Source organism: Arachis stenosperma, chromosome 1, assembly GCF_014773155.1.
Source record: "Arachis stenosperma cultivar V10309 chromosome 1, arast.V10309.gnm1.PFL2, whole genome shotgun sequence".
Classification (NCBI taxonomy): Eukaryota; Viridiplantae; Streptophyta; class Magnoliopsida; order Fabales; family Fabaceae; genus Arachis; species Arachis stenosperma.
In genome coordinates, this window is record NC_080377.1 from 5440334 (window position 1) to 5453394 (window position 13061).

The 13061-nt window shown below is 35.8% G+C and overlaps 1 protein-coding gene across 1 annotated transcript; it reads left to right on the top strand.

The window, feature by feature from the left end:
• Positions 1–7312: 7312 nt before the first annotated feature.
• LOC130942708 (neutral ceramidase 1-like) lies at positions 7313–13061 on the top strand. The gene is made up of 10 exons (XM_057871024.1): positions 7313–7572; positions 7893–8317; positions 8741–8949; positions 9112–9456; positions 9832–10096; positions 10202–10469; positions 10552–10677; positions 11828–11891; positions 12093–12253; positions 12390–13061. Exons 2-10 carry the CDS (start codon positions 7968–7970, stop codon positions 12936–12938), a joined length of 2337 nt encoding a protein of 778 aa, XP_057727007.1. The 5' UTR covers positions 7313–7572; positions 7893–7967; the 3' UTR covers positions 12939–13061.

The window sequence follows — 13061 nt, forward strand, 5'->3', positions numbered from 1 at the left end:
TTATTATTTTTTATTTTTCTATATATATTTTAATATGTTATCAGAAAACAAAAAGAAAATGTATATTTATTATTTTGCATTTTCCATTTTCCATTTTCCATATGATATAAACAAACAAACAATGGATTGAGGGGGGACATTTCAGTGGTCGCAGCATAATGTTTGAAGCATGTTAGTTAAAGTAAGAAGTTAGAATTTTCTTCTTCTGTTTTTTTTTTTTTTCAATTAGTTAGAATTCTATTTTTCATTATTAATCGGGACGAAAGAATTAATTATTTGTTTTTCTTTATAAAATATAAAATATTATTAATGAGATAAAATAACACAATTATAATTTGCAAATAAAAATAAATAAAATTGAACTAAATAATTTATGCAATAATAATAGAAATAATATGATTAAGTTGTAAAATTAGAATATCTAAAAAGACATAAAACAGTTTATAATTCTCTTACATATTATAGAAATTTATGTAACGGGATTAAGTTCCATCACTTTAAGACTCTTCCATGTTTCATCTTTTAGTACCTTGTGTTTGCTTTCAAACAAAAAAATTCGACTCTGTTCTCACACATTGAATATAAAATTTATAAATCAATGGTTAAATAAACACCTTATACCAGATCAACCATATATAACTATGTACTTAAAAAAAATACATATATAACTATGTACATTCCAACACCAGAACTACCATGTCTCAAGAGCATAGAACAAGATCCTCATTTTACCCATAACTAAATACATTTTAATACCACAACTAATAAGCATAAAATAAGATCTCAATTTCTAAAGGTTCTTGACAAAATAGAACTATACATTCTAGGTTCTAAGATAGAATTAATCCACATATAGCCACAAGTTATACTTACTACCCCTTCAGCAACGCTATCAAGAGCAAGTAAGCGAAGTCAAGAACATATACTATCAATTCTGTATCTCACCCATGGTTTTGATTCACATATGCCCAGGGTTTTGATAAAAGAAGAATACATGATTTACTGTTTCTACTTTACTTTGGCAAAAAAGGCAAATTACCTCAACATAACTTAAATACGTGATTTATCGCTTCCTTATTCTTAAAGCAACCACACATTTTCCTTTTCATAATTAGACTGCTTCATTTGGATGGCAGTTTAGAACTTTAGATCATGTTCTTCATATTTCTCTATCATTTAAGTTACATTAGGATTCACCACATCATCACTTATTTTTAAAGGGCTTTTTGGCTCATCAGTTTCACTATGGTTCTGAAAGTAGTTGGGTTCCACCACCTCTCTTCATATATTTCTTGTTAAAAGAAATATTTAGTTTATCACCCTTATCTTCCATTTTTTTCCCTAATAATATCTTGAGTTATCTGGCTTATTTGTAAGTTTTATGGCTATGTTTGGTTCTAAGAATAGATAAAACAATGCAAGACAACGGAAAACGAGATACAACTGATAAAAAGATTAGTCCAGCCACGTGTTCAACATCTGTGTAGCATACAAGCTACGTGTCGATTTTGGCTGTCCACGTGTCAGCATCCTGCGCAGTACGTAATCCATGTGTCGCGTCGCAAGAGGGAGGCCCCGCACTGGGAACAGCAGCAGTTAATGTTAGACCTTGGGGTTGGCAGCGGATATATTATAAAATGGTGGTGCAGTTGTAATAGACTAATAGTTTTCATTGTTTTCTTGAGAGTGACAAAAGAGTGGTGAAGTTTGGGATTTAGGAATGTTTTGAATTAGTTTTAAAATTGATAATTGGATTAATATATTTATAATGGTACATGATTATACGTCTCTTGAAAATCATGCTATCAATCATCTGGACATCCTAATTATGTAAGTTTATTATTTTTTATTAATTTATTAATATTTACTTGATTAATATTAGTTTAATAGCTTGTATGATTACGATATAATTTTGTTTTTTTATTTTTTGATAGAATATATAATTAATTGAATAATAAAATATTAAATCTTAAATATAAATCTTAGTTAAACAAGATAATATATTTAAACTGATAACAAATTTATTATATATTTTTAACAAATTTATATATCTTAAATATTATGCTTTTATTATTATTATTGCTTTCATCATTATTATTATTATTAACACAAATTTATTAATTTATCTAATTTACTAATTTGAATCTAGTTGTTATTATTATTATTGTTTTTGTTATGTGTGGTTCATTGTTTAGTAAAATAAATTAATAAAACTGACTATTGTATGTTTCTTTGTGTTTTAATATTTTTGTTATTTTATTTTATGATTTAATTAAGAGAATGGCGTAATATAAATAATAAAAAATTATTAATTTATTTTTTTGTTATTTATTAAATTAATTTTTTTTGTTGAACTTTATCACGCTAATAGAAATTTTTTGTCCCGTAAGCTTGACCAACTGGAAATGTGGCATCCGACGGTTGAGGAAGCTTTATGAACCACCGAGTTTTACCAGCTCTCGAGAGTTGGAGTGATCAAAGGGAATTCTGCGATGCTAGCTGCTCTTGTGGAAAGGTGGCGGCCGGAGACACATACTTTTGTGATGCCAGTGGGTGAGGTTATAGTGACACTGGAGGACGTGTTACACTTATTCGACCTACTGATCGACAGAGAGGTTATGACTGGTTGGACCGATAGCTTGGTTACCTAGAGTCTCGCAATTTTCGGTAGCGAACCCCAAGTGAGCAGTTCCTTAAACTTGTGAACCAGGCATCTTTTGAACCATCGCCAAGAACCACAATGGCAAAGTTTGGTAAGATTCTTTCCATTCACTGAAAACCTTGGCTATCGACTTCTGCTTTACCAGCCAAGCCTTCCGGTAACTAATAGTGTAATTGAATCTTTCCTGGACCCCTACAATTATAGATTTGACCTTTATGGATGAGTCGGACTCAACCAATGGCTTCATAGCCTTAGCAATCATGTCCGAGTCTAACTTCGAGTGATCCTGTGAGATCGTTTCCATGGAACACGTGTGTCTCCCGTTGTATCTTCGAATCTCCCAACAGGCTTTCTTCTGTATCAAGCTCGCTCGGATAAGCCAGTCGCACCCACGTCTATAATTCTTGCACTTTGCATAGAACGTCTGTGACTCGGATTCAATAAACAACGTAATCGACTCCTCTAGAGATAGTGTAACTTCGAATTGCTGCAATGACTGATTTTCTTGAACCATATTCCATTCCGATCCTAAACTCCCCATCCTCAAGATTAGCGACACCTATAAGAAAATATATTTGTCGTTCATTGATCTGCTAAAACAAAATCAAGTAAACATATTATCCACTGCTCATGTACCTATGTTTACATGTTTGGGAAACTCCAGTGCATGCATGGCGTCAAGATCCAAACTACGCATAAAAGGTGGAATGCCCATCGGTTGACTAACTACTGCTGGAACCACTAAAGTTTCTGCCACTGCCTCACCTACCACATCGCCATCATTGTCCTCATCACTGGCTTCGTACGTAGCTTTGAACTCCTCATCGCTATCATCGTTCAATTCCAAGTACGCCTCACCTCTATCATCTTGTACATTTGGGTCATGTTGAACTTCATCTGTAACAATATGCTCAGACTCAACATATAACTTAATCCTCGGGTGTTGCACCTAAGTTTGCTGGTGAATACGACACATCCGCTGAATACTTGTTTCGTCGACGTTTGGCATAACTTCAGATTGCATCAGGCCGCCAAATATGACAACTGGACTCCTGTAGGGAATGTTGGTCACCCTCTTCACAATATCAGTCTCTATGCTTTGACAGAGTCCGTATTGTAGTTCCGCGAATGTTATAGTGCACAGAACCATTAACGAAAACATATTCTCACACGCAAAACTTACACCCTCATACATATTTCATACGACATTACCGTTGTCGTAAACCACTCTGTTGTCAGTGCCCTCCATCGTACCGACTTTGGAGGAAAATACTTCTCTCAGAATGAAGCAACATAGTTACGAGCATTGCTTTTATAGACGAAAGACTCTCCTCGCAAGCAACATGTTGCGAGACCGTCCAACCAATGTCCACCACGTGGCAACACGCAACCTGCGTGTTGCTGCCATGTTGGAATCACGCATCATGCATGTTGACGGATGGCTGACACGTGGTCAACACGGGACTTGCATGTTGTTCCAGATTTTGACAAGTGTTTAACACGTGAGTTACGTGTTGAGTCAGCACATTACCTGCGTGTTGTTCCTGTACTTCTATTACGTCTACTTGTCTGTATATACACCAAAAACGTTTATTTTAAAAAAAAACACATTTTTTTCATATTTAAATTCGTTAGCCCTCTTTAAATATAATATCTTTTTTTTATCTCACATAAATATAATTTTATGTCTCTATCTTTGTTTCAATGTTTGTACCTATGCAGCGTATGTGACTGGGCAAGATTCTGGTTGACCAAAGCAAGTTTAAATAGTTAGGTTGATCTTATTCTAGAACTTTTGATTCCTCTTCATTTGGTTGCTCCTTTATGACGTTATCACTTCTTCTTCCAGAATTTGATAGATTAATCATCCAAATCAATTACTAGATTCATATCTTTACATGGTTATTCCATATTATTCCTGCTGATTCTTTTTCTCTTCCCTCACAGGTCTTAGCCACTTCCACTTCTATCCTATAATTAAACATCATTTGTTCCTACACCCACTTTAATCAAATTATAACCTATGCTTAAGATGAGGTTATCTTAATCTTTACTTATCTAAAGCTATCAGCTTCCACTCACTAAAGTGCATCTACACAGAATATTTCTATTCTGGGAGAAAATAATATATATTTTTTAATATCTGAAGGTTGTTTTCACTGACTTCTTATGTTGTTTAATAGTGTGTTATTTTGTCAAAATTTATGTCACTCTTCAAAAAATTGATGTATTATTCCAAAAAACGTTTTATGTTGATTTTATTGAAGAAAGTAGAGAACAGACCCAAAAAAAACCTTGTTTTTGTCACTTAATTATTTTTTGTCTGAGTACTACACAATACATCCATACTACACATTCATTCATGCTAATATGCTATATTGTGGAAAGCCAATTGCCTATCTATGGCTGGTCGTATTACTCTAGCTCACTCTGTTATTGGGTCAATGGCACTATATCCTATGCAACATACAATTATTCCAAAAAATACTTGCCTAGCAGTGGAGAAAGCTCAACGAGCGTTTATATGGGGGCATGATTGTTCAACGCGAAAAGTGCATCTTGTTAGCTGGGAGAAAATTACTAAACCAAAAGAGAAAGGAGGTCTGGGGATTAGAAGATTAGAACAAGTAAACGAAGCTTTTTTGTTGAAGAGAGGCTGGCAAATTGTGACCAAACCCGATTCTCTTTGGGTTCAAATTATGATTGGAAAATATGGGAGAGGGCACAATCCTATGCAAAATGTTGTGGCTACCAGTGGTGATTCTATATTGTGGAAAAATCTTGTAGCCAAATGGCACATTATCAAGGACAACACAGGTTACCTGCTTGGTAATGGTGAGGCAACGGAATTTTGGAGAGATGCTTGGTTGGAACCCAATAACTTACTAGCCAATTTAGCATCCCCAATCCTGTCTCTTGAAGAAGAAAACCGTTCAGTAAGCGACTATGTAGATGCAGAAGGAAATTGGAAAATTAGAGAGCTAAATATCCTCCTACCTGACAGTGTCATTAATAAAATTCGAACTACTCCCCCTCCTTCAAAAGAAGATAGCAAGGATATTCTTTTTTGGCGACCCAATCCTGAAGGTGAGTTTACTATCAAACATACCTATCAATTTCTTTCCCATTGCGACCATGACTCAGATCGAATATGGAAATTGATTTGGAACTGGAAAGGGGTACAAAGAGCAAAGGTGTTCCTTTGGCAGTTGGCTCATAATGCTGTTCTAACAGCTTCCAGAACTGCAATATGGGGTAGAGGAAACAATCCCAATTGCTTGAGTTGTGACAATGATATTGAGACTCCCTTTCATGTTATTCGAGACTGTCCCCTGTCATCGCCAGTGTGGAATTGCCTGGTGAATTCGCAGAATATTGGTATGTTTTATAATCTTGATTTGAAAGAGTGGATTATTGCTAACATGACTATAGATATGGGATTTGATGATGATATAGAATGGAAGGACGTTTTTGTCACGGCTGTTTGGCTTATTTGGAAATTTAGGAATGAATATATACGTTCCAATATAAACACCCCCTTAAGAATCAAAGAGATGAAAATAAGGAGTTTAGCGAGAGAAATCAGAGATGCCAGAAGAAGAATAGAGAACAATCAACATGAAAAACATCTGACAGTTTCTTGGAAACCACCTCAAGAGGGTTGGATCAAGCTAAATACAGATGGGGCCTCGAGAGGTAATCCTGGGCAAGCTAGCTGTGCTGGAATTTTCAGAAATGCAGATAGTGATTGGGTTTATGGGTATGCCAGACGTCTGACCTATGCAAAGGCAATAGAAGCGGAGGTTGCAGCAATACGAGAGGGACTGGATATAGCATGGAAGAAAGGATTTAGAAGGATTGAGCTAGAAACAGACTCCCAAGCAGCTGTGAATTTGATGGAGAACCCTCCAAATCGCCACCCAACACTAACTCACCCGATTAGAAGAATCAAAGAGCTTCTCAACAGGGATTGGCAAGTGCGCATACGACACATATATAGAGAAGCTAATCAATTAGCTGATGGCATTGCAAATTTGCTACTAAATCAAAACAGAGAGCATGCTACTTGGGATCATCCTCCCAAAGAGACCACTCTCATTTTATTTGCTGATAGAAGTGGAGTTTCTTTTCCCCATTATGTTATTTTGTTTTTTGTTTTGTTCCTGGCCTTAGGGCCTCCAATGTACCAAAAAAAAAAACTTGGTGCAAATTTTTGTCGTTAATAATATATTCAGATTTCAGGCCCATTTGTTAAAATTATGAATGTGAAAAATTATATTAAAAAACTAAAAATTCAAAATTTTAATACATTTTAAAAATATTTATTGCCTAAAACATTTTAGTTATTTCTATCCTGAATAGCCTGCCCTCAATAGTTGCCATGTTAAGTTAAGTGCTCTGATCTTTGGACACTTGTTAATTCTATTAAGGATTTAGTTTTTCAAAATGCAGGTTAAGATTTTTAATAGGTCAAAATTATCAATAGTAGAAATTTATTTTGTTAATAAATATATTAAAATTTATAATCTTTTATATTTTTTATAAAAAAGTTTAATTAAAATAATATTAACATATGTCTTATTTTATTAGCTATTTTTTTTAAAATTAGTTCCTTGGCTCCTTGCCTCCTTGGATGACTGAGAAGTGAGAAACAATGATGCCAAAAGGGGAAGCTTCTAATAGAAACCAACGAAGTGAATGCTCTCATTCCTGATTTTCTTCACCCAAACCATTCATTGTTTCTTTCCTTTCTTGTTTGCACTTCTTCCCACTTTTTAGTTGCTATATACTCCTTCTTTTACTCTCTCTCTCTCTCTCTCTCTCTCTCTCTCTCTCTCTCGGACAGTCAACTCAAGAGTTTAACTGAACTGAAGCTTCATGTAAAGTTCGCAACTTTCTTCATTTGGGTGGTGAGAAAACTGATTATTTTACCGATTAATGGGCTTAACTATTATTGGTGTTCTTAAACACTCTTATAATTCAAAATTTCACTCATGGCATCGCTTATATTTTTTATGTAATAATTAATATTCAACACAACTCAACATGTGTGAGTAAGGTTTTGGATTAGGGGGATTAATAATTTTTCTTACTTTTCCCCCAATAAGATTTCTGAATTCTGATCAGTGATGATCGCACTTGTAGTTTTGAAATTCCAATTCTGCGTTTCTTTGTTGTTTATTTGTTTTGTGAGTAACTGAAAGCTTCGTGTTTTGGACCTTTGGTGAAGGGAAATGAGAAGAAGAATTAGCTAAGGTTGAAAAAACAAGTTCCTTATTTTCTGCTTTGAACTTGGGTGTGTGTGATGGAGTTCCCTTTCTTTCATCATTTGAGTCTTTGGAGAACATGTAGAAATATTCAAATTTGGACCATTTTCTTGCTCATGCTCCTGCTGCTGAAGAGTGGTGGTGTGTATTCTGATTCTGATTACTTGATTGGTCTTGGAAGCTATGACATTACTGGACCTGCAGCTGATGTTAACATGATGGGGTATGCTAACACACAACAAATTGCATCTGGGATTCACTTCAGGCTGAGGGCACGCGCTTTCATTGTTGCCGATGAAGACGGTAAGAGGGTGGTGTTTGTGAATCTTGATGCTTGCATGGCTTCACAGATTGTGACTATCAAAGTAATTGAGAGGCTCAAAGCAAGGTACCCAAGTTGGCTAGTCTCAGTGCTTTGATAGAATTGACTTATGATGTTCATAATGAATTAGGAAATTACATAATTGAAATCAAATTATGTGATGTGGAATAAGCATGAAATGAATTAAAATGTGTTAACAATTTTTCACTTGTATTGAAATACATAAAGAATTGTTTTGAATTGGGCATTTTTGGTTTCAGGTTTTGGGCTGAAATCCATCAAGAATTGATTTGGAAACTATACCCCAAATGAATATGATTTACTTTTGAGGTCTTTGAAAGAGTTCAAATCTATGCTATTATTTAGTTTCAAATTCAAGGAAATGAATTCCAATTCATGAATGAGCTCAATTCTTTAAGTTTCCAAACATACTGGTTAGCTTGAACTGATGTTTATTGTGCTGAAGTTTTGCTTCATTTTTTTGGGCAGGTATGGTGATCTGTATACTGAAGAGAATGTAGCTATAAGTGGAATTCACACGCATGCTGGCCCTGGAGGTTATCTCCAATATATTGTGTATATTGTAACATCTCTTGGATTTGTGCGCCAGTCGTTTGATGTCCTTGTTGATGGAATTGAGAAGAGTATTGTCCAGGCCCATGAAAATCTCCGCGCCGGATCAATACTTGTCAATAAGGGTGAGAGAAATAATCTTAGGACTTTTCCTTCCATCCACCTCAGGCCTTAGGCAATATTTCATACATAGGTGCTAGCATCTGATCCAACAGAGATAACTGTTAGCTATTATGTCATTTTATTTATGATTCCTTAGTAATATGAAAGTTATCTTTAACTTGCAGGAGAACTCCTAGATGCCAGTATAAATCGCAGTCCCAGTGCTTATCTCAACAATCCTGCTGCAGAGCGAAAGAAATACAAGTATGATGTTGATAAAGAGATGACACTTTTAAAGTTTGTTGATGATGACTTTGGACCTGTTGGAAGCTTCAATTGGTTTGCGACACATGGGACTTCAATGAGCCGCACAAATTCATTGATTAGTGGGGATAATAAAGGTGCTGCTGCACGGTTTATGGAAGACTGGTTTGAGAAAGAAAGTTCTGAAAGAAATTATTCTGTTGGATTGAAGAATGATCGCTTGCCACGAAGAGTCTCAAATATAATTCCTGGTCTTCTTGATAACCGTAAATTACTTAGCCTTTTCTTTTTGTCCTGTAATTCATCTCTACTGAAATTATTAGCATATTTTCCAGAACATGTTTGATATACAAGATAAGTGTCTTAAGTTATTAGCATCAGAGTGTCTACTTCTATATGCGAATTTCAGGTCATTATATTTATTTGAGAGCTGCTACACAGTATGAATCAGGTTTCGTACCAGTGTTACATACGCCCTGATAACCGATAGGCATTGATTGGAGTGTAAGATGAGAGAAAAAAAAAATAATGTGCAACTAAAAAATACAGCTCACTTTCATATTCACATGTTGTTTCGTGCCATAAGTTTTGTACCATTTAGCTTTTTTCCTATGAATATTCTGATTAAAATCTACGTGCAGATCATGAATTACTGGAAATTACTGCCAACGTTCAATCTCTTCCCAGCAGATCAGCAACCAAAAATTCGAGCGTTGCAAGACGAGTGAGAAGTGCACGTAGGCAGGCTGGCAAGCCTGAATTCGTGTCAGCATTTTGCCAATCAAATTGTGGCGATGTTACTCCAAACGTGCTTGGAGCTTTCTGTATAGACACTGGTCTACCTTGTGACTTCAATCATAGCACATGTGGAGGAAAGAATGAATTGTGCTATGGCCAAGGACCCGGGTAATTATTTCTAGCATGTTTTAATTTTCACAAGTGCTTGCAAATGTTGCTAAACCTGTAATAGTTACTAAATTAGTAAATTTCATCCTCTATGTAATGTAACAGCTACCCAGATGAATTCGAAAGTACACGCATCATAGGGGAAAGGCAATTTAGAAAAGCAGTGGAACTTTTCAATGAAGCAAAGGATGAAATTGAAGGGGATGTTGATTATAGACATGCCTATATAGATTTATCCACACTTGAAGTTACTATTCACAAACGTGGAACTTCCAAGGTCATAAGGACATGCCCTGCTGCAATGGGGTTTGCATTTGCTGCTGGTACAACCGATGGACCTGGAGCTTTTGATTTCAAGCAAGGTGATGATAAGGTAGTCATCTATCCATTTTGCTTGTGGCAACCATTTTCGTAGGTTTGAATTCTTAAATATTTGTCATGATGTTGTATGGCAGGGCAATCCTTTTTGGAAGATGGTTCGTGACTTACTAAAAACACCAACCAAGGAGCAAATAGATTGTCAGCATCCAAAGCCCATTTTGCTTGATACTGGTGAAATGAAGAAACCTTATGATTGGGCTGTAAGTTACACTCGTTCATCCTGAATATTTTGATTTTGTAGTCCCTTTGTTTAGTTATGCTTTCTTCTATAAGGAGTCTCTTCAACGCTAGTAGATTTTAACACTATGTGAAGTTAGATTTCTGGAGACAAGTTTTTGGCTGTACATAGTTTGTGCATAAGTCACACACATAGTATATGGAATGCAAGTTTAGCAGCAGATGAGAAAAGGCTAACACAGAAGTGAAAATTGGAGATGTAATACCAAGTAAAGAGATATATGTATCTTGGTTGTATTATTAAAGATAATGAAGAAATAGGGGACGACGTAAACCATAAGGTTCAAGTAGGTTGGTCAAAATCACAAAGTGTTTTTTATGTTATATACAACAAAAAAGTATTTTTAGAACTTAAGGGTACATTCTTGCATATGAGACCAGCTGTATTGTATGGGATGGAGTGTTGGGTGGAAAAAGTTGAACACGGACATAAGTTCAACATGGGTGAAATGAGGATGTTTCGATGGATGAGTCGCATGAGTATGGACAGAATAAGAAGTAAGGATATGAGAGAGAAAGTTGGATTAACAGAAAAGATGGTGGAATCTAGCTTCTAGACTCTTCTAGATTATTAGGAGAGAAGGTCGGTAGAGCATCCAGTGAGAAGGATAGATCAGATGGAAGATAGACCAGTGGTTAGAGGTAGAGAAAGACCTAAAAGGACTTTGCATGAAGTGGTCAAGCGAGATTTCTATGTAAACGATCTCACCTATAGACATGACACATAATATGATGCCATGGTGTCGTTTAATTTTCATGTAACAAACCCTACCAGGTTAAGCTAAGGCTTTATTGTTGTTGCTGTTGTGATATGCTTTTCTTCCCACTCAAGAGCTCTATTTTATTTAGACACTTTCAGTCTTCTTGAATTCTTTAAAGAGTATTTAAAATGCCTTGAGATCTTTGTTTGAGAAGAGAGGGTTATGTTTGGTATTTCATGTCAAAAATGGGTATGTCAGGGAAGGTTAGTGTGTCGAACAACTAAATGATGTTATTTTTAACATAAGTTCCATATAGAAGTCTCACATCTGTTTTCGCACATGCAGTGTAGTGCTTGTTAGTTAGTAACAACATAAATCTTGCATATAAAGCTTTTGTGTGTTAATTTTGCAGCCATCAATACTTCCAATCCAGATCCTCCGAATTGGGCAGTTTGTGATTCTCTGTGTACCAGGAGGTACTAGCTTCTCCCCTACAATTTTATTTGCTATAAAATAATATTGTTTAGTCTCCATTCTTCTAATCCTCAAACTCTAACAGCTGCTTCACTAAGACAGAATATGCATTCTATATAGTAGTTATTTTTATTGTTCTTTTCCTTGGAAATTATATTTCTTCAGATGCTTCATGCATGTTTAGTATTGTTTTATTCTGACAGAGTTCTCAACAATGGCTGGGAGGCGTCTTTGCGATGCGGTTAAGACAGTGCTAAGTAATGACAAGGACTTTAAAAACATGCATGTTGTTATAGCAGGGTTGACTAATACCTATTCGCAGTATGTAACAACATATGAAGAGTACCAAGTGCAAAGATATGAGGTCAGTTATAATTTTTCTTGAAATAACATGAATCTTGCAGCAAACACTTTTGTTTGATTTCCATAGCAAGCACAAAATGCAACATTAGTTTAACTTTATAGTTAGTTATTCAAGCTCAGTCATATAACTTTGTTAGGGTGCTTCCACACTATATGGTCCGAACACACTGAGCGCATACATTCAGGAGTTCAAGAAGCTTGCAAAGGCCCTCATCAGCGGCGAACCGGTAGAACCCGGTCCACAACCACCTGATCTCCTGGATAAGCAAATAAGCTTCCTCCCACCAGTTGTTGTAGATGGAACCCCACATGGAGTAGACTTCGGAGATGTGTGCTCTGATGTGCCTCAAAACTCCACCTTCAAATGTGGTGACATGGTGACAGCATCATTCTGGTCAGCCTGCCCGAGGAACGACCTCATGACCGAAGGCACCTTTGCATTGGTGGAATTTCGTAAAGGTGAGGATAATTGGGTTCCTGTTTATGACGACGACGACTTTTGCTTACGATTCAAGTGGTCAAGGCCCTCTAAACTCAGTTCTAGGAGTAAGGCAACCATAGAATGGAGGATACCAAATGATGTGAATCCTGGTGTGTATAGAATAAGACATTTTGGTGCTGCAAAGAGTTTGTTTGGTTCAATTCACCACTTTACAGGTTCATCAAGTGCGTTTGTGGTTGCGTAGAGTCATAGAGGTAGTTTAATTGGTCATCACTTTTACTCTGTGATTTTAATGCTCAACTCTATGCAATTTATTTAGTGAATGAATCATACAGAAGGATGATGCCATTGTGTATCATTTGTTATA

What these genes read in the sequence shown, in the direction of transcription:
- LOC130942708 (XM_057871024.1), top strand. Translation starts at nt 7,968, where the DNA reads ATGGAGTTCCCTTTCTTTCATCATTTGAGTCTTTGGAGAACATGTAGA. An exon ending in ATCAATACTTGTCAATAAGG is followed by an intron (nt 8,950 to 9,111) that starts GTGAGAGAAATA and finishes TTTAACTTGCAG; the next exon opens with GAGAACTCCTAGATGCCAGT. An exon ending in ACCAAGTGCAAAGATATGAG is followed by an intron (nt 12,254 to 12,389) that starts GTCAGTTATAAT and finishes TAACTTTGTTAG; the next exon opens with GGTGCTTCCACACTATATGG.